At 56.4% G+C, this 22,292-nt stretch overlaps 2 protein-coding genes across 6 annotated transcripts in view; both read right to left on the bottom strand.

Annotated features, from left to right (window-relative positions):
- Positions 1 to 939: 939 nt before the first annotated feature.
- ZNF414 (zinc finger protein 414) lies at positions 940 to 7,717 on the bottom strand. Of its 5 annotated transcripts, none has more exons than XM_027585010.1 (9): positions 7,542 to 7,716; positions 6,509 to 6,821; positions 6,070 to 6,177; positions 5,853 to 5,958; positions 4,953 to 5,296; positions 4,822 to 4,872; positions 4,467 to 4,514; positions 4,188 to 4,361; positions 940 to 1,657 (listed from the first exon to the last, which is right to left on the bottom strand). In XM_027585010.1, the coding sequence occupies exons 1-9, from the start codon at positions 7,542 to 7,544 to the stop codon at positions 1,542 to 1,544; spliced, it is 1,263 nt and encodes a 420-aa protein (XP_027440811.1). In that variant the 5' UTR covers positions 7,545 to 7,716; the 3' UTR covers positions 940 to 1,541. The 5 variants fall into 5 exon arrangements, with proteins under 5 accessions (XP_027440811.1, XP_027440809.1, XP_027440810.1 ...); XM_027585011.2 differs by lacking the exon at positions 940 to 1,657 and adding an exon at positions 4,005 to 4,094 and having other exon boundaries at positions 7,542 to 7,714; XM_027585008.2 differs by lacking the exon at positions 940 to 1,657 and having other exon boundaries at positions 4,001 to 4,361; positions 7,542 to 7,717.
- Positions 7,718 to 10,543: 2,826 nt separating this feature from the next.
- Positions 10,544 to 22,292, bottom strand: part of MYO1F (myosin IF) — a 31,674-nt gene continuing 19,925 nt past the window's right edge. Inside the window, exons 17-28 of the mRNA XM_027584576.2 lie at positions 21,347 to 21,453; positions 20,754 to 20,852; positions 20,514 to 20,658; positions 15,127 to 15,241; positions 14,864 to 15,033; positions 14,006 to 14,151; positions 13,517 to 13,663; positions 13,245 to 13,393; positions 12,673 to 12,756; positions 11,952 to 12,147; positions 11,696 to 11,865; positions 10,544 to 10,999 (exon numbers count right to left, since the gene is read on the bottom strand). Of these exons, the coding sequence (XP_027440377.1) occupies positions 10,923 to 10,999; positions 11,696 to 11,865; positions 11,952 to 12,147; positions 12,673 to 12,756; positions 13,245 to 13,393; positions 13,517 to 13,663; positions 14,006 to 14,151; positions 14,864 to 15,033; positions 15,127 to 15,241; positions 20,514 to 20,658; positions 20,754 to 20,852; positions 21,347 to 21,453 (1,605 nt within the window). The 3' untranslated portion in view covers positions 10,544 to 10,922. The remainder of the gene's footprint in view (positions 11,000 to 11,695; positions 11,866 to 11,951; positions 12,148 to 12,672; positions 12,757 to 13,244; positions 13,394 to 13,516; positions 13,664 to 14,005; positions 14,152 to 14,863; positions 15,034 to 15,126; positions 15,242 to 20,513; positions 20,659 to 20,753; positions 20,853 to 21,346; positions 21,454 to 22,292) is intronic.

The raw sequence follows: 22,292 nt of genomic DNA, 5'->3' as shown, positions 1-22,292 counted from the left end.
TAGCTATACATGGAAATAGCTTTAGAAGTTTACGAAAAGATGGAAGCTCCTGGAGATTCTGAATTGGCCTGACCCTGGGGATTTCTTTTTTTTTAAAGTGACCTCTACACCAAACTCGGGACTTGAACTCACAACCCCGAGATCAAGACTCCTACTCCTCTGAGCCAGCCAGGTGCCCTAAGCCTGGGGAATCTCTTAAACACTCAGGGTGATTCTCATGTGCCCAGGAGTCGCCCTGAGACCCCATGAAAGTGCAGGTTCTGCCTCAGGTCCGTGGTGGAGCCTCAGGTTTCTAAAGATCCCAGGTGATGCCCTGGAGTGGCGGGGTTGTAGACGGATCCAGTCTGTCTTGAGGACACTGCATCCGTGGCTGGAGCCATTCATTATCTCCCTGCCATGGAGGCCACAGGCTGCACAGTCGGAAAGGACTCTGCCTGTTTGTGTCTTTTAAGAGGCACAGCTTGAGGATTCTGGAGCCTCTGTGCCTGCCCATCCCCATCCTGCACTAGCAGGCGTGCACCCTGGTCACATTCCCAGATGTGGGGTCCCCTTGGAACAGGAGTCCCAGGAGACCAGGGATGATGAGAGTGGGTCCTCCCTGGGTCTCTGGGACAAGCCAGCACAGGCTGCGCACAGGCTGCGCACAGGCTGCGCACAGGCTGACTGACCCTCCCAGAGTTTGGTGAATGAGGGAAATGAATGAATGAAACAAGTGATTATTGGCCAAGAGCATACAGTAGGTGCCCAATCAAGGTAAGGTAAAGGACTGAACACTGGTGACAAGCTGGTGACTTCCCAGGCTCTAAGGCCAGCCACCCCGTGTGAACCGCCCCCCCCCCCCCAGGCCTGGAACTCAGTTTGGAGGGTCCCACCCTGGCAAGCCCTATTCCTCCACGGTCCCCAGGAGGTGTCCCCCCCCGCCCCTCCCCCCACGCCCCTTTGTGTTTGGAGCCTTCCAGGTGGCTCTGGGCTGGACTGCAAAGCGCGGCCATGAACTTGGGCAGGAGGTTCCGCAGATGGAATTGAGGAACCTGAAGCCCGAAGTGAGCCTGGGCCACAAGGGTCTGCCTTGGGGTTTCAGTGGTGGTGGGGAGTGCGGGGAGGTGTTGGCTTCAGGGAGCCTGTGGAACAATGGGCTAAGGAGGGGTCCCGGGATTCTGAGCACATGGCGGGGCTGGTGAGCCAGAGCAGGCGCAAGAGCAGGGACATGCACCTGGTTGCCCTGGGTCAGGGGACAGACACGGTGGTGGTCTCCACGCTCAGCCACATGTCCAAGTGCACGCAGTCGAGGACTGAGCACATGGGCAGCCAATCCTGGGGGTCGAGGGGCGCACGGAGGATCAGGGGCCTGGGATGGCAGTGCTCGCATCCAGGTCAAAGGCAGGGCTTTGGGACATGCACCCGGGAGCCTTGCTTCCCCTTTCCCGGTCTTGTGATGGGGCTGGTCCTGGACAACTGCTGGACTGGCACCTGGCCAGACTCAGCTGATGTAAGCTGCCTGGAGAGGCTCGGCCTCTTCAGTGCAAACCTGCAGTCTCTTATCAACCAGCCCCCCGTTGGGCTAGCTGGGCAAAGTGGATGACTGCCCTGATCCGCTGGCCTGTCCTTCCATCTTCCTTCAAGACTGGCACTCCTGGGCGCCCTCTGCTGGGCCGAGCTGGGGCAGAAAGAAGACTTGGCGGTCAATCAGGCTTTTTGCAGTCAGGGGAAGGGGGGCCGTCTGAGGTCTCACTTTGGCCAGAGGGAGGGCAGGGGCTGCAGAAGCCCAGGAGAGACACTGGGAGATTTCCCAGTTAAGCTGAAAAAGTTGGACATGAGTTGGGAGGGGGCGAGGGTAGGAAGTTGCTTTTGGAGTGAGCAGTGTGCCCAGGCTCCTTTGGCCTCTGGGCAGTTTCAGGTTGCTGGGCTGGGGGAGGGCAGGGGACACTGTCCCCTTGGTAGAAGCTGTTGCGTTTACAAGGGTGATGGGGTGGGGTGGGGTACCTGGGCCAAGATACTGGCTCTGGGACTCTCTGGAAAGGTCCTGAGAGACTGGGAAGTGGCATTGCCTGGATTTGGGGGTGGCTGAATGAGAGTCCTGATGGGGGAAGGGCCTCTGACACCTTGGAGACAGGTTGGGTTCCTGGGGGAGAGGGAACCCTGAACCCTGTCCCCGGAGATGTGGGAAAAGGGGAGGTGTCCTTTGGTCCTCACTGCCTGGGTTTTCTTATAGATGGGAACCGTTCCCAGCTTCTAGGGTGGTACAGAATCAGTGAGGGAACTGGAGCTGGGCTTGGCTCAGTCATCCTACCCCCCTAGCCTCACCTCTAGCTGTAAAATGGGCCCCTTGATCCCACCCCACTTCCTTCCTGGGTTCTTTGTTGGGGGGTGTTCCAGGCAGCCATGGGCTTGGTAGCCAGAGGGATGTGAATCACTCACAAACATTTCTCAAGCCCCCACCCTCTCTTCCCAGTCCCTGTTTGAATCTTCACAAGGACTCCAGAGGGTAAGCATCCTGACACCCATCTTAAGGACTAGCAAAGTGAGATGCAGGGAGGTTGAGTCTTCTCCAGGGTCACAAAGTCCTGGCTTCAAGGCTCCTGGCTGGGAAGAGGAAAGCTCGGGTCCTGAAGCCCTAAGGTCCCCTGATGGCTCCGCTGGCCCGACAGCAGGTGCTGAGCGATATCTGCCTCAGCACGGGCCCGGAGGTGCTGGCAGACCAGACACCTGGCCTGAGCCAGCTGAGTCTCAGCTCCGACCCGGCAATGACACTGCAGCCCTGAAGCCCCGCGGGTGGGCTCCTGGGTGCAGGTGGGCCGGTCCTAAGGGCACTCAGATCAGCACCCCCCTCCCCCCCCCCCCTCAGCTTTCAGGAAAAGCAGAAGGGCCTCTGGAGCTTAGAGCTGTTCAACTGCAAGGAGGCTGGGGAGTTCTTGCTCAAAGACGGTCTGTGTTCCCCAGAAAGAGGATGATGAGGAGGAGAAGAGGAGAGGGATGAGGGAGGGGGTGGGTGTGTTCGAGATGGAGCCTCGTGGGTTATTAGAACAAGGTCTCCACTACCAGGCAGTAATGAGAAGAGACCCGTTTTCTGTGTTCAGACTTGGGGGGAAAGGCAGGAAGGGTTGCTTCAGGTACCTGAGGAGGGGGAAGAGGGTCAGGAGCCTCGGCTAGGGGACCCTGGGGCTGGAAGGGAGCAAGATGCAGGAGGTAAAACTAGCTTCTGAGGGGTGGCTGCCAACAGCACGCCTAAGACTTCCACGTTCAGGAGGCTTGGCCCACTGGGTTTGGTGACAACAGCGCTGGGACAGCAGTGTGGCCCCAGATTTTGAACCCTGACCCAGGCCCGATTCCCCATGACAGAAGGGAAAAGGAGATCCTCATGGCTGGAAGACAGGGGAGGGGTGAGGAGGGAGAGAGCCCAGGCTCCCTAGGGCTGGCTTTGACCCACCCTCCTCCTCAGAGCTGACAAAGGGACAGAAATGAAAGCAAGCAGCCAAAGATGAGGGTCTGGAAGACAGTGACGAAGACAAAACCAGAGCCCCTGGGGGCCCTGGCTCCAGCACCTCAACCCTGTCACCTGCGAGTCTGCACTGGCTTCAGGATTGGGGGGGGGGGGGCGCTCCAGCAGGGTCAGCCCCAGCACTTTCTCAGGACCAGCCTGTCTTACTGACTCCTGGGACTTAAATAAAAGCGATGTTTCCATCCCATCTGGTTTCTGGAAATGGGACAGGAGGCACTGGCAGCCCCAACTACAGCTGGATAGGATAGCACTGGGCTGGAGACCTGGGTCCCAGTTGTTAAAGTGACAGGGGAGTGGTGAGGTTGAGGGGAGGCTTGTCCCCTCTCAGGGTGTGAGCACCCCAGGACTGCTAGACCGGCTGCTGTGCATCGGAGGGGCAAGGGACCCAGACACAGCACCGGCTGGCTCATCGCGCCTCCTTTATTAAGTCTCCCCACCCCCTCCATCTTAAGCCTCATTAAAATTACAAAACTACCCGCATCCTACAGTCCAGGCCCCCCCCCCCCCCACCGCGGCGGGATTCAGAACGGCGAGAAAACCGGACACTCCCCCTCTGTCAGCAGCGGAGACACCTTGGGTGCAAGCGGGACCGGGTCTGGGTGGGGCAGAGGAGGGGGCGCCTGAGCCTCGGCCCCGCCCCTCGCCTCGGGGCCCCCGCCCTCCCCACCGGAGCGCTCCTCCGCCTTACCCGCCGGCGCGTCGGGGCGCGGCTGCCCGGGCCCCGGGGCCGCGGGGGCGATGGGCCGGTGGTCCTCCAGATGCAGTGTCATGGCGGGCCGCGAGGCCGTGGAGAAGGCGCACTGCATGCACGAGTAGCGGCCGCGCGTGTGCTCCCACACGATGCGGCTCGGGGCCGCGTGCCCTGCGGGCAGGCGGGACCCCGTCAGTCCCGGCCACCCCCAGGGACGGTGGACGTGGACGAGTGCGGGTCAGACCTTTCCCCGCCTCCCCATCAGCTCCCGGGCACCTGGCTGGTCTGGCCTGGCTGATCCATTGCTCCCGAGCGTGTTCCCTCCTGTAATTGGTGGGGGGGGGGGGGGCGGGCACTAAACTTGACTTATCCGAATCCCCCACTCCTATCCCTGGAACCACCGCAGAGGGAAGGACTTGGGAAGCGGGCGCGGGTTTTACACGGAAACGCCGGCGCAGATGAAGGCTCAGGGGCCAACAATTTTTAAGGCAAAAGTCGTGTATTTCGGGGGTGGCAGCTCTGGCCACCTGGGAAAGGGCGGGCAACGCTGCCTCCCAGCATCCCCTGGGCCCAGCAGGGCGCAGGACAGAAAAATCCCCTCCACCCCTCCCTGGTGATCACCTGCACGCACCTGAGGGCGCGTCGGAGCCGCCCTGGGGTCTTCGCGGGCTGCCGCCGGCACCTGAGATAAACAGGCGGGTCAAGGTCAGAAGTCTGGGTGAGCCCACCTCACCCTTCAGGCGGCCCTGCTCCCACACTCACCTTGGCTTTTTTTCCAGACTGCGGCGCTGGAGGCGGGCGGCCCGGGCGCCGCGGCCAGGAAGGGGCGCAGGCGTGGGGGACTTAGGCCAAAGGGCGCGGGGTTCAAGTAGGGCAGAAAGGGCCCGGTGGGGGCAGGGGCGGGGGTCGTGAAGGGCTCGAGCAGCGGGAACGGCAGGCCCGGCGCCGACACAATGTCGGACTCCGGGGGACGCTCGGGCGCGGGTGGCTCCTTGTCTAGGGCTGGGGGTGGCGGCGCGGCTGGGCTCTGCGCATGCTCGGCGCAAACATGCAGATGCTTGAAGAGCGAGCGGTGCGTGCGGAAGCGCAGGAGGCAGTTCTCACACCTGGGGGCAGGCACAGGGCTGGGCTGGGTCTCTTGGGGGACGAGGGTAGGGCCTATCCGATGCTACCTGGGGAGGCGCGGCGCGAGGGCGGTAAGTAAGGGAGCCTAAGGCCCAAATCACAGATTCCCCACTTGCGGCGGGGGGTAAGCTTGCCCTAAGCGCCCCCAAATGTGGCCGCGACCCTCCCGGACCCCTCCGGGTCCTTGCCCTGGGAAAACGAGGAAGGAAGTCTCAATTTTGACTTAGACGGCCAGTTTTCTTCTAGGGAGGTCAGGAGGAACTGGGCGGAGACGCACGACGTATGCCCCGCCCTTTCCGAGCTCCGCCCTCCGGGTCTCTGAGACTCGTTCCAGTAACCAGTCTCTCTTTTTGGGCAGGTAAGGGCAGGGCTTGCCCGAGGCCACGCCCACTGCCAGACTCGCCACCTCCCCCCCGACCCCGCGCCCCACCCCCCCAGGAAGGACCCCAGGTAGTGGCAATCAAATCAGGGGTGGGAGGAGCTGCCAGAGGCCTGATCACGGAGCACCAGTGGAAGTCAGGAGAGTAAGGGTCTCACTTGAAGTAGCGGTTGGGTTTGTAGTGCAGCTTGCCATGTGCCACCAGTTCTTGCATGCTGGGGAAGGTCTCGGTGCAGCTCAGGGCGGAACAGCGGAAGAGCTTGCCTGGCAGGGCAGGGATGAAGGACAGAGTGGAGAGGGGTGGCCAAGGCCGGCCTGGAGGCTCTGCCTGCCTCCCACCCCAAACTGCCTCCGCACCACCTACTCTGGCCCTACCTTCCAGGGACTGTGTGGGTGGGCAGTGGGTACGCAGATGCTGTGCCAGATCACGAACACTGGGGAAACTGAGACAGCAGCCAGGGCTGGAGCAGGGTATCTGCTTCCCTGCAGGATGCACAGAAAGGAGGGTGTCACCCACTCTTCCCCCGTCCACGCTGTCCAGAGTTCTGCCCCAGAGAGGCATATATGAGGCTGGAATTACCCTGCTGGTTTCTTACCAGGGCCTTTACCATCTTCTTCCCCCACCAGACAGAGCTGCCAGAGGACAGGGGCTGGCTTGGCTGGCTCACATCACTGTAGCCACAGCCTGGCATACACTTGGTGCTCAGTAAATGGTGATTCCCTCTTGATGGGGCCCAAGTTTGGAGATACTCTGTACTCCTCTCAATTGTTCCAAGGCCTGTGACCACCCCCAGAAGGCTCCATCACATATCACCTGGTTGTTGGCGTCGTCTGGGAGGCCTCAGGTCCTCGCTGGTCCCAGAGACTGTGCTGGTGGGGCCAAGGCTGGATCCGGGACCAGGCTGAACACTGTCTGGGGCAGAGGGGGCACCCTGCTGGGTCCCTCCAGGCCCTCCTCGGTCCCACGCTGGGGGCGTGGCTGCCCGTTCAGGGCCTGGCTCCTCCCCCATGGAAGAGGAGGTGGCTGCTGCGGCCACAACTGGGGACAACACTTCCTTGTCAGTCTCACTGAAGCTGGGCTCTGCAGCGGCCGGCATGTCCGGGCTGGGCCCCGAGGGTTCCTCCTCCTAGTGGAAGGAAAAGGCAGGGAGAACCCCTCTGGGCCCAGGTCGGCCTGGGCCAGCCAGGGGAACCCCTCCCACCCCGCCAAGACCTTTGGACATTCCTGAAGCAGCGAATGCCTTTGAGAAATCACCTGGTCAGCCCCCATCCTAAGGAGTCACCATCAGGGGAGGGCAGGGGATGAGTGGATTGAGCCTCCTGTGTTCCAATCTCTGGGAGGGAGCTGGGAGGTGTCCCAATTGCAGAAGGGGGTATCTGTCAGGAATTACTATGAAAGTAGCAGTCCTTCGTCCCTAACTTGGGACAGTGGGACGCCCCTTACACGGCAGGGACGTGGCCTACGGAGTGTGGGCGGGACGAAGGTTACAAAGACGGGGCTCCGAACAGGGCGCCGCTGGGAACATGCTGGAGGGGCCAGAGGGATCAAGTGGACTGTTTGCGGACGGAAATACATACACCGGCCCGGCTCGAGCTGTGCAGTCGAACCCGGAGGGGCTAGGGGCCCCGATGTGTAAGGAACAGGGGCGGAGCTCGAGTCCTGTAGGCGTGGCCCAGTCGAAGCCGGGCCAGGAAGCCGGGGGTGGGGTGTTCCCCAAGTGACAGCCAGCGACGGGAGAGTGCCCGGATGTGGGGGCGGGGTCGGCCGGAGGGTGCGCGTGCGACAGGGCCGCGCCCCGCCAGTACCCGCTGCTTCGCCGCGCCCGCATCCCCGACGCCGCGCTCACCATCCTCGACTCGGCTCAGCCTCTTATTCCTGTGGCTCCGGCGGCTCCGGCTGAGACTGCGGCGACTCCCTGGGCGGCCGCGGGCTCGCGCTCACGTCGACGCCATTTTCCGCCTCCCAGATCTCGCGAGAGCGGGGGCAGGGCCTGCGCACAGCGCCCCTCGAGGGGGTGGGGCCTGAGATCTGGGTCCTCCAGGAGGCGAGCTCGGTAGGGGGTGCTGCGGGTTTGCAAGCCCAGACCTATCAAAGAGTGCACCTTTAAAGACCTTGTGCTCAGAGATCCTGGCGAAAAATCCTTCGGGGCCTCTGTTCTCGTCTGCTAAATGGGTATCTTTATCCCCTCCCGTCCCATCACCAGCTCTCAGCCGCTCTCCTTTTTGAAGAGGTGATGTTGTTTGGGCCGCCTTTTTGGAGAGAAATTGGCAGTGATCGTCAACATTGTCAATGCACGGAGCTCTGAAGTTCTAATAGGCTCCTTGTGATAGCCAGGGGCAGGAAGCAAGCTGTCTGTCCTCCGGACAGGTGTAGCCTAAGGATGGAGACCCCTGGGTGGGCCGGCGTGGAATAAGGCACCTATCCATCCTACATTCCTTGAGCGCCTACTGTGTGCGAGGCGTTGGGGACCCAGAGGGGAACAGGACAAACATCCTTGCCCTCAGGGGCCTGCTCACATTTTAAAATGGGGAAACAGACAATGAGTCAACAAATGCAGAAAACCACCTTAGGGATATTAAGTGCTACAAAGGAAAACGCACACAGAAGGGAGAGAAGTCTCTCTTGAGTTGACTTTTGAGCTGTTACCTGATGGTCAGGAAGGAGTGAGCAAATGGAAGGTCAGGGGACTCTGGGAAGTGGATAGCTGTGCAAATGTCCTGAGGTGGGGAGGGACAAGCTTCTCAAGGACCAGTAAGGAGATCAGCTCACTGCTGGAACAGAGTGGAGGCAGAGTGTGGAGGTCAGTAAGTGAACTTGGTGCAGGGAAGGTCACACAGGACCTCATGAACCATAGAGAGGAGTGCGGTTTCTGTTCTCATCATTGATGTATTTTTAGCAGGGGTAGGTCCACCATCTGATTCTTGGGTGGTGTTCGAAGGATGGGCAGTTGGGGGGATGGTAAAGTGGATCTTTGATCTCAGGTCTCTATAATACATCATTTAACATTCAAGAGGTGTCTGTTGAGTTCTGAGCAAGTATAGACTTTATGTGCAGCGTATTTTCATCTGTGTACATAAGATGTACCTATGTGCCTTTATATGTGGAGAATATCATTAGAAGGCGACATTAAAAAAGTGGGGAGGGGAACAGAGATTTTCAAGTGAGGGAGAGACTGTCTTTTCATACTTTGTGCTGTTTGAATTTAAAAAAATGTGGTTTTGATTATCATTAATACAGTTAAAAACTCTTTAATCTAAAAAAAAAAACCGGATCGTTTGATGCAGGGTGGAGGTGTGTTTGTGTGTGGAGGGGAGGTTGGTGCAATCTGGGGAAGGGTGGGGTGAGGCCTCAGAAGGACATGGACCCAAGGAAGGGAGAGGAGGGGCCAGGCTTAAGAAATTCTATAAGTCAACAGGATGTGGGGCTGTGGAGTGGGCAGGGCCAAGGTGATTCTGAGGTTTGCAGTCTGAAGATGCTGTAACCTAGATGTGAGGCCCAGAAAGCCCTACTTCCTGTAAATGGGGTGACCGCCATGGCAGTGGGGCCCTGGAATTGTACCCCAAAATGTCAGGGGGCAGGCAGCCTGCATGGTGAGTTCAAGGAGAGAGGAAGGAGGTAGAAGCCCCAATTCCTCTTCAGCACCAGGAAATGCCCAGTTGATGAGGTTGGTGGCTCATGCACTTCCTCCCCAGCCTGTCCTAATGTCTAAGTGTTGCAGAGAGAGACATGCACAGTGGTGGTTGGGCAGCGGAGGGGCGAAAATCAGAGATGGAGGAAACCAGGGACATTCAGGGGACTGGTTAAATGCTTTTGTGTAATGACTGGCTAATAAAAGGGTTGCTGAGACCCAGTTGTGACCTTGGGATTTTTTTCGGCCACGCTCAGTTTCCCAAAGCAGGGACAGAAGAGAGAGGTTCAGATCCTGCAGAAGGTGCTGCTGGCCAGTCTTTCTCTGATACCTCATCTCCCATCCTCCAGTTGGGTAGGGGTCCTCTGCCTGGAGTTCTCCTGTCACAGCGCAGATCGCTGTATGTGGTGTTTGCCAGTCAAGATCTGCTGACCCCAAACCCTTTTCTTCCTTCTTGGCTCCTCCAGCAATGCCCACTCTCTCTCTGCATCCCCTTCCCCTGCCCCAGCCCCTGTCTCTTCTCCGGCCCAGTCCTGACCACCACCAATTTGGCTGTGTCTCTCCCAGACTGGCTGCTCTTTGAGGGTCTGAGCCCAGAGTGGGTGTCTGTTTGGAAAGTCGGGATACTTAGGCTCAGACCATGGTGGGATCCCCAGCAGTTCCACCTGCATCTGCAGGGAGTTCTGAAAAGCTCAGGCTCCATCACTGGCTTGGAAAGATCTGGGGAGTCCAGTGGCCAGGCTGACCCCCTAAATCCATGACAATAGGTGCAGAAAGCCAGGGCCCTTGCGTATCAGAACTGGTTCTGACTCCAGGTGAGTGAGGGCTAAGAAAGCACAGACATGGGGGTGGTGGTATGGGGGCCAGGGGTGGCCCAGGCTGGATTGTGAAGGACCGTGTGGGACCTGCCTCCTTCCTCAGGGTCCAGTCAGGTCCTGGATGGGTTTGGGGGCTGCAGATTCAAAGATGACAGGACCCACCAGACTATTTTCTGCAGGAAGGCCAGGATGCAAATGGCCAAGAGTGGGTGAGCAGGCAAGTGGGACAGACACCAGCTTTGGGAGATGTGGGGTGGGCGTATATATGAGTTCAAGGCTTGGCTCTGTGGGATCTTGGGCAAGTGGCAAAACTTCTCCCGGCCCCCAGTTTTGCACCTGTAATGGGGTATTTGCGGCTTTTCCCTCAGCGTCTGGTTAGCGCTCAGTAAATTTAATTCACACTTTCACCTGGCAAATGTTTATTGCCTCAGTGATGACAGAAGAAGGGGAGTCTCACTTGTCAAGGTGTCCCCAACTGTGCTTGGCACTTTGCCGACAGGACACAACTCATATATACTCACAAGGCAGCTGGGAGGTAGATTCTGCTATTAGCCCTGTTTGACACAGGAGGCGTGTGACATGGGGGATGCCAGGGCCCTGGGGTGGCTGCAGTGGTGACCCCCAGACCCAGACCCAGGGCCTGGGCTGGGCTGGGCTGGGCTGGAGGCCCCAGGACTGGACCTTCTGGCTAATGTGGCCAAGGAAAACCAGGCCCTCGCCAGCAGGGCCTGGCTCCCTGGCAGGCAGGCAGGCGGGCAGGAGGCCGAATCCGGGCCCCCTCTCAGATCTTCTCCACGTAGTTTCCTGGGAAGAGGCCCTCCTGGCCGTGCAGCCGGCCTTTCCACCAGCCTGAGGAATCTGTGGGCGAGAGGGGAGCGTGAGGCGGTGTGCGGCCCACCCAGGAGGAAGCCTTCGTGGGGCTCCCTGCCTGTTTTATTCATCACCACTGGTGTGGCAGAAGGCAGATGCTGAAAAGAGAACTGTCATCAGGTGGAAGGAGGGATGGATGGACGAACTCATGGTTTTTCCTGCCACTGCCTCACACTCTGTCATGTTCTAAACCGTTCTCTCGTGCTCGTCCCTCATCTCTTCCTACGGGTGCCTCCCCTCACTCCACATGATGGACCAGTGAATGACCCCTTTGGGACTCCCCACTTACTCGCAGAGGGTGCTGCTGAGTCCCAAGCCCTTCTGGGAGGGGCGGGCAGCCCAGGGGGCTAAGGTAGGAAGGTGGCCTGGGCCATCCAGACATGACCGACCCATTTTTACTCACAAGGGGTCGCTTTGAGGTGGGTTCTGCTATTAGCCCTGGGCTTCACGGGAGAGAAAAATGAGGCCCAGGGAATTGGGCATGCTGCTGTGAGGCCAGGCCCCCAGAGAGCCTTAGGAGGGAACCTCCAGACCTGAGGACTTCTAGCTTATGCAGCCACTGGCCCGGAAGAGAGTATCTCTGGTGGGGGCTGGTTGCTTCTGTTCTCTTCCGGAAAGGTGTGCAGGAATGGGGGGTTGCCAAGCAGGGTCTGACTCCTCCCCGCTCTGCCCTGGGACACACACCTTCCATGAGGATCTCGATGACCTCGTTCACGTTGAAGCTCAGCTCGTCCACATCTTGGCCCACATACTGGTACAGTGCCCGGCACCGCGGGCCATGGATCCGAGGCTGGGGCTTGGGTCGGCCCACGCCCGGCACAGGTCGCTGCCCCACACTGCGCTTCCTCTGCATGCTGTGGGTACAGGGAGCGCTCGTCAAGGCCCAGACACTCCCCTGCCCCCTGTCCACCTCCTGGGGCTGCCCTCTTTCATCACTTACCCTGCCACACCCTGGTCAGGTACGTTAAGGAATTCTGTGTTGTGCTCCGAGGGGGGCCGTGCCCGGGGGCGCCTGCTGACCCTCAGGGCTGAGGATGGAGGGCCCCGGAGAGGCTGCTGGGAGCCCCCTCCAGATGTGATCTCCAGGGGCAGGGGCCCCCTTCTGGCAGAAGGAGGCACTCCATTGTGGTCCAGGCCTGTGGCAGGAGCAAGAGTTGGGTCATTTATCAGGGTGATGGTAGGAGGATTTGGGGAGGACTTAGCTCCAAGATCCCAGTGTGAGGGGGGAGGCAGCTAGTCACATGCTCAACCCAGCATGGTAAGGACTGGCCCAGAGGGAGTCTCTGCAGGGTAAGATCTCCCCTATCCTCTTCTGTAGGAGGGCTTTTGTTGGTGGGTCTTGGAGGATGAATAGGAGCTCAAGCCAAGTGGGAATCTGGGAGACAAGAGGAGCAAACAGCCTAAGGAAAGGCTTGGAGATAAGAACAAATTTGTTAAATTGGCAAAATAAGATGTAGCTTGTGTGACAGGAGTATAAGATGGGAGGAGAGAAGAGGTTGGTGGTTAGCTGGGTTTGGCTTCTAAAGGGCTTTGAATATCAGACTAAGCTTAGTCTGTATTCTGTGGAAGAGGGGGAGCTGTGTAGAGTTCTATCTGTTGACAGCAGGCATGGCTTGGGTCATGGAGCACACAAGAGGCAAGGGAAGACACATCCTCCTCACCTCTGGGAGGCGCAGGGGCTGCCCGGGTAGGGGCCTGGGCTGGCCTTCGAGGTTTTCCCTGGGCCATTCCCTTCCGTGTAGGCTCTGAAAGGGGAAAAGAAATGGGAATTTGAGTGGTGACCAGACCACAACAGGCTCTTGGGCCCGCCCACAAGTCCAGGCCACTCTGTGGCCCCGCGCCAGACTCCGCCCCCTGGCTCCCTGGCTGTCCCATCGGCACCGCCCCGTAGTTACTGGAACAGTGGCTCTGCCCAGTAACTGGCCCCGCCCCCCAGGGCCCACCTCTCATTGGCGCGGCTCTCTAGGCCCGCCCACCACTGGGGGGCGTTATGTCCCTGGTCACGCCCCCTCCACATTTCTCTCCCATTCATTGGTTACCTCGCTGACCCTGCCTTCTCCGTGACAGCGTCCTTGCCATTACATCTCTCTCGACCCACCCCTCCACGGCCCTAACCCGCTCCGGGCCAGCCTCACTGGCTCCGCCCCCACAGCCTTGGTTAGTACCCCCTCGCTGGCCCCGCCTCCATAGGACCCGCCTCTTTGGCTCCGCCCCCAGCTTTGCGCAGACTCACTGGAGCTTTTGGGCAGCCCGTCGCCCACGCTGACTGTGAGGGTCCGGCCGCTAGCCTTGAGCACGGCCACCTCGCCGGAGCCACGGGAGAAAGTGACGCTGCGGGTGCCACCTCCGCCCCAGCCCTCCTTCTTCACTCGGAACTGTAGTCTGTGGGGAGAGGAGGAAGCTGCGGGGACGCCCACTCCCCAAGCGGGCCGGGGCCGCGGGGCGGGAGAGGGGGAGCTGTGCCCAGCCCAGCCCGAGGACGGTGGCGGGGGAGGGGGGGCGTACGTGTCGCTGAAGGTGAGGGGCAGGGCCCTCCGCGCCGCCTCCTCGAAGCGCTTGCTCAGGAGGCTGACGAACTCGGTCTTGAAGATGCTCTCCAGGAAGCTGTCGGCGGCGTCTTCTTGGAGGATGAAGAAGTCGTCCTGCCTTGTGCTGGGGGAGGGGTGGGAGGAAAGGCCGGTGAGGGTGGCAGGACTGACATGTGAGATGCGACGGGGAGGGTCGGGTGAAGGGAAGTGAGGGGTGATGCGAGAGGGGGCAAGGAGCTGGGGAAGGTGGTCATAGAGAAGCGTCAGGTGAGGGAACAGGTGCTCTTGGCACATAACGATCATGAGTGTGGGGGAAGGGGAAGGTGACACGGAGGGCCAAGAGAGGGTTACAGGTATAGCGTAGGTTAGAGGATCAGAGTGACAGATGGGGTGAGCAGTGCGAGGGTAGCTGAGGATGACAGGAGGGCAGATGAGGGGGCGGGGGCAGGGGAGGGCCTGGCCTCACCTAAGGGAAACTCCTCGGAGGGCCTGGATCTCCAGCTTCTTCTTCAGGACCTCACGCACCTGGCCCTTCTCTGGTCCCTTCTTCACCTTCTCCCGTCCGATTATATACACACACTTGGGCGTCAGGATCAAGTCCCTTTTGATGGGCTGTGAGGATGCAGGAGTAGAGCTGGTGGCTGGAGCCCTGGGCTTGGGCCACCTGGCTCCACGAGATCAACCTCAGGCAGGGGAGTGGTGCTGGCAGGTGAAGGACAGGTCAGCTGAGTGTTTCCCTCCATGTGAAGGTATATGAGGAGTTACATTATATAAGAAATAGGAGGTTGAGTAAGGGTATATTGGCTAGAGAGGGGTTTCTGGGCCAGTGAACAGGTACAGGAGAGGTGGAGGTATACCTGCTGGACGTGGGTGCCCAGGCCAGATGAGAGTGTACATGTGCACAGGTGTGTCTGGGCCAGATGAAGATACAGACGTATTGACAGATCTATCTAGACTGGCTGAGGGTATACCTAATGGATAGGTGTGTCCAGGGTAAGTGGGGGTGGCCCTATGGTCAGGGCTTCTGGGTGAGGGACGTGTGTAATTGTGGAAAGCTCTGTCTGGCCAGATGAAGATGTATGTGATGGACAGGTATGTCTGGGCTACATGAGGGCATATTTAATAGCCAGATGTATCTACACTAGTTGAGTGTACAGTTGTGTCTGGCTCAGTGGAGGGTGTACCTGTGATGGGGCAGGTGTATCTAGGCTAGGTGAATATATACCTGTGGACAGGTGTATCTGGGCCAGGTGAGGGTGTACCTCTGGTAGGGGTGCCAGGCTGGGGCCAGGATCCCGGACGTGCCCACCTGCTAGTGCCTCACCTTGAAGCGGCGGTCGTACTTGATGACCGCGTCAGCGAAGTCCACGCGTTCCCTCTTGCCCAGGAACTGGCGCAGCTCCGGCCGCTCCTCTAGCCCCAGGTAGTCCCCGACGAAGTTCCGATTGATACTGTTCCGTCTCCGCTCCTTCTTGTTCAGCAGGATGTTGGAAGCTGTGGGGACACCGGGTCGGGGGGAGAGGTTGTGGCCTGGCTCTTCCAAGTCCATCTGTCCCCACCCTGAGCCTCCCATCTGCAGCCTCTCACCTTCCTCCCGCATCTCCTCGTACTTCCGGACTGCCACATGGCGCCTCCAGGCCTTCTGGATGGTGCGGGCAAAGCCATCGAACTTGCGCTCCCGCATCTCCTCCAGAAGAAAGAGCTAGGCGAGAGGGAGGGGTGGTGGGTCTTTCTCTGATCCCACCCCACCCACTTGCTCTTGCTTACAGGCACCTGCACACATGCTCATACACTATGGTCAAAAAACTTTTTTTTCTTCCTCCAAATGACTGGACCCAGGCTTCCCTCCCCATATGGGGCACAAATCCCTGCATTACATGAAACTGTGGGTTGGTCTTGCAGGGTTCGAATCCCAGCTCTCCCTTTTCTAGCTGTGTCGTCTTTGCCAAAAATGGTGTGACATCACAGTTTCTCACACTGCTAGTTAAGTTATGGCACGTCACCCACGTGAGGTGCACCCCAATTTCAGAGATATTAGAAATGTGAACCAGTGTGCATCTTAGAAAACCAACAAAATACTGTAAATGTGAAAACCTGGTGTATAGGACTGTGATGTACCTGGAGACCAGGTAGTTGTATAGTGTGCAACCTGCCCAGCCATACATGCCAGCCCTGGAAGAGAAGTTTTTGCAGAGAGCAGACTTTTTGAGTTTTAAGAGTCTCAGTCCAGAGGAGACTTAAGGTATAAACTGTATTAGAGCAAGTCAGAGTTGAAATGCCATGAAGGATGTCCCTTCACTTAGAATAATAACAGTGAACATATCAAGGAGAGGAGCCCACTGGATATGAAAGTTATAAATCTCAGTAATAAGAACAAGGGGGTGCTGATCGAAGAACAGAATAACCTAGTGGGATAGGACAGATGACTGGGGAACGTAATTCAAACAAATTTATTTATTTGAAGATTTCATTTATTTATTTAACAGAGAGACAGCAAGAAAGGGAACACAATCAGGGGGAGTAGGAGAGGGAAGAAGCAGGCTCTCCGCTGAGCAGGGAGCCCGATGCGGGGCTCGATCCCAGGACCCCAGGATCATGACCTGAGCTGAAGGCAGATGCTTAACGACTGAGCCACCCAGGTGCCCCTAATTCAAACAAATTTAGCGATAGAAGGGACAGCATTGTCAATCAGGGAAATACTGAAATGGGAAATACTGTAAATGGGGCTTTATTTAGAAAAATAATTAGCACTTCACCCAGAGGGATTTGTCAAATACACAAATATTACATCACTGCTAAAAGGCTGGCTGCCTGCTTTGCTGAGCAAGGTGGTTGATGTTTCCCAGAAACCCCAGGGTTCGCCGCAGGGACCGAAGTAAGTCTGTAGATACTTGGCTCAAATGCACTTTAAAAAAATATATCTTGGAGGGGGTACCTGGGTGACTCGGTTGAGCGTCCGACTTTTGATCTCAGGGTCGTGAGATCGAGCCCCAATGGGGCTCCGTTCTTAGGGGGGAGTCTGCTTCTCTCTCTCCCTCTCCTTCCGCCCCTCCTCCCCGCTCATTCTCTCTAAAATAAATAAATCTTTATATATCTTTGAGAACTTTTAAAGCTGTGGGTGTTTATAAGTGTTCATGAAAGGTGGGGATCTTTTCACCAGGAAGGAATCCTAACCCCACCAAGGCTATAGTTTCACAGGCTGCAGGGAATTGAGTGGAGTTTCCATATTCCTTTGTTTCTCAGACCGATATTGTATGGGTCAGTGGGTCTGTGTGCAAAGCATGCCCAAGTAATGCCTTGTATGGGGTGTCTGGACGGCACGGAAGTACGTTCTGCAGTTTGCTAAGAGGACATCAGGTATGAATAAAGAACTTGCAGAACTGGGGGTGGGTCAGTGAACCAGGAGTCCTCTCTGCCTTAGCTGTTTAGGGCAGATGGGACGAGTGTCCTGCAACCTCGTTATTTCTGCTCAGGGAAGGGAATTCGTTTTCAATTTGGGAAAGGAATCTTCCTGTCTGCAGAGTTTAAAATTCGTCTCTTTCGGGGCGCCTGGGTGGCTCAGTTGGTTAAACAACTGACTTCGGCTCAGGTCATGATTCTGAGGTCCTGGGATCGAGCCTCATGTTGGGTTCCCTGCTCAGTGGGGAGTCTACTTGTCCCTCTGCCTGCCCCTCCCCCTGCTTGTGCATGCGCGTGCGCACGCTCTCTCTCTTAAATAAATAAATAAATAAATAAATAAAATCTTTAAGAAAATAAAATAAAATTCATCTCCTTCAGGGCACCTGGGTGGCTCAGTTAAGCGTTTACCTTTATTTATTTATTTATTTATTTATTTATTTATTTATTTATTAAATATTTTATTTATTTATTTCAGAGAGAGAGAGAATGAGAGATAGAAAGCACGAGAGGGAAGAGGGTCAGAGGGAGAAGCAGACTCCCCGCTGAGCAGGAAGCCTGATGTGGGACTCGATTCCGGGACTCTAGGACCATGACCTGAGCCGAAGGCAGTCGCTTAACCAACTGAGCCACCCAGGCGCCCAAACGTCTACCTTTAGCTCAGGTCGTGATCCTAGGGGCCTGGGATGGAGCCCCGGGTCGGGCTCCCAGCTCAGCAGGGAGAGTCTGCTTGTCTCTCTCACTTTGCCCCTCTTCCCACTTGTGTTCTCTCTCTCTAATAAATAAAATAAAATAAAATTCATCTCCTTCATGTGCAGAGGGCAGAGCTGCATGTGCTTGAGGTGGGTAGATAGGCCCTAAATCCGAGCTTATCCCAGTGTACTGGCTTGAATAGTGTTCCCCCCCCCACCAATTCATGTCCACCGGAACCTGTGAATGTGACCTTCCCTGGAGAGAGGGTCTTTGCAGATGTAATCAAGTTAAAATGAGGTCATACTGGAGTAGGGTGGGCCCTCAATCCAATATGACTGGTGTCCTTCTAAGAAGAGGGACATTTGGACCCAGACACAGAGGAGAAGGCCTTGTGATGACAGAGGCAGAGACTGGGGTGATCAGGAGTGGCAAGGATGGCTAGCGGTCACCAGACATTAGGGAGAATCAAGGAAGGATCTTCCCTGGAGCCTTTAGAGGGAGCGTGGCCATGCTGACACCTCATTTTGGATTTCTAGCCTTCAGAAACATGAGAAAATTAATTTCTGTTGACTTAAGCCATCCAGTTTGTGGTAGCTGCCCGGCATGACAGGCAGTGAAGGCCAGCAGGTATGTAAAACACTGAGGATATTTTGAGTCCATGTTTACAAGGCACAGAATCCAAGTCAGAATCATCCCAGCGTAAGTGCATTTATGGTTGAGAAAGTCCCCAACTCCATTAGTTCTTTGCTCAATTTCGATACAGCGCAGTTACAAACAGTCATAAAACTGTTCCCATGTTTCTTCTGTTTTCATTTTACTAAAATGATTCTCATCAGGATCAGTTTTGTCCTGTGCAAATTTTCAGTCTTTCTTTTTTCCTTACAGAATGTTTCCACGAAATGTTTCCCTTTGTGAATTTCATTATTTCGAGCCAGTTCATCTTCCCCACCTCAAAATGTGCAGACTGCATTTTTTGTCAGAATTTGATTGTACCTTACATAGTCTTAGCCAGTGCTAGCTTTGTTTGTCTATTTTTTTCAGTGTCAATTTTTAAAATTAAAAAAAAGATTTATTTATTTGAGAGAGAGAGACAGAGCGGTGGGGGGAGGGGCAGAAGGGAGAGGAAGAAATAGTCTTCAGCAGATTCCGTGCTGAGTGTAGAGCCCGACACGGGGGTCCATCTCACGACCCTGAGATCATGACCTAAGCCAAAACTAAGATTTGGATGCTTAACCGACTCACCACCCAGGTGCCCCTAAGACTGTTCTTATTTCTTGGGGCAAATGCATCTATAGGGAGAAGTCTAGATGTAGGTACAGACAAGTTTGGGGGGACCAAGAGCCCAAACTCCCAAGACAATTTTCTTCTTTCTCTCCTTTCCTTTCCTTCCCCCATCCTTCCTCCCTCCCTCCCTTCCTCTCTCTTTCTCTTTCTTTCCTCTATGCCCAATGTGGGGTTTGAACACATGATCCCAGATTAAGAGTTGCATGCTCTACTAACTGAGCCAACCAGGAGCCCGACGGACTATTTTTGTAGCCATAAAATCTCTAGAATCTTCACCCCAGTGTTATGTGTTTGGTTTGATGAGAGAACAGTTACTTGTAAGTTACAGTAACATCAAGGGAATCATCTGGACAATTTCCCAGTTGTCTTCAAGTCCCTAAGGTGCTAGCAGAGCAGGTGCTATGATCATGCAGGTGGTGAGGCACCTAGCGAGCCCTGAGCAGGCAGCAGCCCTTCCCCAGTGCTGGAGCGCGGCCCCGGGCTGGGGGCCATAAGACTAGCGTGGGACTGTGGTGAGCTAGCACAGTTCATCCGGACGGCCGGCTCCTGGTTTGCTGTCCAACCCTTGCATAGAAGCAGGTGGCCAGGCAGGCCCCCAAGGGGATTCCTTGCCCTGCCTTTTTATTTATTTATTTATTTATTTTTTAAGATTTTATTTTTCAGTAATCTCTACACTCAACGTGGAGGCTCAAACGTCCAACCTGGAGACCAAGGGTTGTGTGCTCTGTGGACAGCCAGCCGGACGCTCCCTCCCCGCTTGGCCCTGCTTTTATGTGCTCTTTGTCATTGTTGCTTTTTGAAAAACTACCCCCACCCGGGTTTATTGAGATATAACTGACATATAGCATTGTGTAAATTTAAGGTGCACATGAGCTGATGCAATGTACGTATATATTGCAGAACTGTTAGCTAGCGCCGACAGTTACCATTTCTTTTTTGTGGTGAGAACATGGGAGATCTACTCTCAGCAAATTCCAAGTATACAACACAGCATTGTTAACGGTAGTCGCCATGCTTACAGTAGGTCCCCAGAACAGATCTGTCATTGTGGCTTCGTTTTTTCCATGCAAGCAGAGGCAGCATGGAGCTGGTGGTGCTCCCAGCTTTCGCTAACAGGCTAAGAGCTGATGATGACGTGCTGGAGGGATCATTTGTGCATGGAGGATGCGGAATGAGGTTTGTCTGTGGTAGATCAGGACCCGGGGGCAGGTCTTGGGATCAACCAACCACCACTTGGATGTGAGTCTCAGGCCCAGGGACTCAGTGTGTTCGTGAAGGAAGGACGGAGGGAAGATGTAAGAAAATGTAAGAAAGGAGAAAGCGCAGAAGGAAGTTAGTTTCTCCACCTGCCGCCTGGCCGCCAGGGACTATCCGGCTAATTCAGGTTTTTCTGAGCACTTGCTCACACTGCGTAGCGGACTTCCTGTTTTGTCTGAGCCTCACCCCAATCCTGCAGGGGGGCTACCACTCTCCCCACTTTCCAAGAGGAGAAACGGAGGCTCCGAGGGGGTAAGGCAACATGCCCGAGGCCTAAAGTGGTCTGAAGAGCAGGACCTGCGCCTGTGCGGTGATGCAGGTGTCTGCCTCTCTCTCACACTCACCGACTCAGGGTTCTTGACAAAGACCTTGGTGCTCCCCATCTGGTACTGGTCTGGCTCCATATTGACCGCCCGGAGCAGGTGCTGGACCCCCTGACGTTCATCCCCACGCCACTGGGGCCACGTCTCAGGGGTCAGAATGGCGTACCTGGAGGCAGAGGGCGTGGGAGGCTTTGGGGTCCATGCTGGCAGTTCCTCTGGCGGGTGGGTGGGGAGGGCCGGGGGCAGGCAGGGGTGCCTCACCTCTGTAGGAACTTGGAGAACTGGCGGCGGTAGGCGAAGCCAGCCCGGCGCACCCTGATGTTCTCCTTCAGGCCCAGGTACTCCACCTGGTGCTTGACCCTAAGGGGGAAGGCACTGTGAGTCCCCTGGGGGATACTTCCTGGTCCTGGGCGTGAGTGGGTGCTGCTGAGCAGGGCTGGAGAGGGCAGATGTGAGACCAGGGGGGTCTGGATTCATGCTGGGGGCAGTTTGGGGGGGTGACTTCAGTGTCTGGGAGTCAGTTCTGTGGGGTGGGGACCTAGCTTCTGGGGGAGGGGTCTGTGTGAGTTCTGTGGTCAGTCCCAGGGTTAATTCTAGGGGTGTGTCCTAGGGTCTGGGGACAGAGGGGACTGTGCTAATCCTTGGGTCACTCTACGCTCAGTTCCGCTCATCCCTGCAGTCCGGAGGGTCTTGGTCGGTGCTAGGTAGAACCCCAGGACACTGAGAAGTTTTGTGCTGGTCCTAGGGGTCATCCTTGGTTAGTCTTGGGATGGGTCCCATGACTCTGGGTGGGCTCCCGAGGGAGGGTCAGTCTGGGGGGACAGGCTGTGTGCATTGGTCCAGCTGGTAGTCACCTGCTCTCCTCCCAGTCACGGGGCTTCTTGGTCTCGTTGGGTTTGATGCAGCGGATATAGTGGGGCGTACATCTCTTCAGTGTGGCCACCAGGTCATTGGCTTGTTTCTGAGGTGGGGGAGAAGGCGGGGGTGGTGCACAGATGGGACCCTTGGACCCTCTCTCCTCCCACCCTGGACACAGGCTCAGGAGACAGAGACACACTGAGTGCCGGGCTGACTCCAGCGAGCCAAGGGGTCGGGTGTCCCTGGTCTGTGCATTCTTCCATTAGCACACACCATGGGGCTTGATAATGTGTGTGTACCTGATCCTTGAACCTCAGACTAGGAGCTCTCCTGTCTGCAACACTCACTGCTTAATCTGGCGCATAGTAAGTGCTCAGCAAATGTTTGTTGGTGGAGTAACTGAGCACTCAAGACAACATGTTGCATAGAACATTTCTGCCTGTCCTTCGAGGGGGACCACTGCTTTGGGAGTAGGGAATCATGTGTGTGTCCCTTGGGTTGTACATTTTAGTCCCTTGGAGGAGACTAGAAAGGACATTGTTCCAGGTGGGGGGATTGGAGAGAGGGGCATGAGAGACCTCGATGTGGGGTGTGCTCTGCTGTGTGGTCCGGGCCAGTGACTGCTGTTGTGAGCCTTGGTCTCCCCATCCACCCGGTGGGACTAGTCCCATATGTGTAAAGTGTCCCATGTTTGCAGCCAGCCCTGGCAAGGGCTCAATGCGTGGTTATGAAGAGGTTTTTTTAGAATGGGACACCCAGTTGATAGCAGCACTATTCATAATAGGTTAAAGGTAAAAACAACCTAAGTGTCCATCCACAGAGGAATGGATAGGAAAATGTGGTCCATTCATACGCTGGGAGATTTTTCAGCCTTAAAAAGGAAGGACATCCTGACACCGGCTACAACATGGACGAACTTTGAGGACATTATGCTGAGTGAGG

This window comes from Zalophus californianus, chromosome 1, assembly GCF_009762305.2.
Source record: "Zalophus californianus isolate mZalCal1 chromosome 1, mZalCal1.pri.v2, whole genome shotgun sequence".
Lineage (NCBI taxonomy): Eukaryota > Metazoa > Chordata > Mammalia > Carnivora > Otariidae > Zalophus > Zalophus californianus.
This window is presented reverse-complemented; position numbering and strand designations above follow the sequence as displayed.

Excerpts from the sequence above, each read along its gene's own strand:
- ZNF414 (XM_027585008.2), bottom strand. Across the intron at positions 6,178-6,508 it reads CAGACGACGCCAACAACCAG|GGAAGCAGATACCCTGCTCC; the intron begins GTGATATGTGAT and ends TGCATCCTGCAG. Across the intron at positions 4,362-4,466 it reads AGCCAGGCCAGACCAGCCAG|GGCACGCGGCCCCGAGCCGC; the intron begins GTGCCCGGGAGC and ends GCCTGCCCGCAG.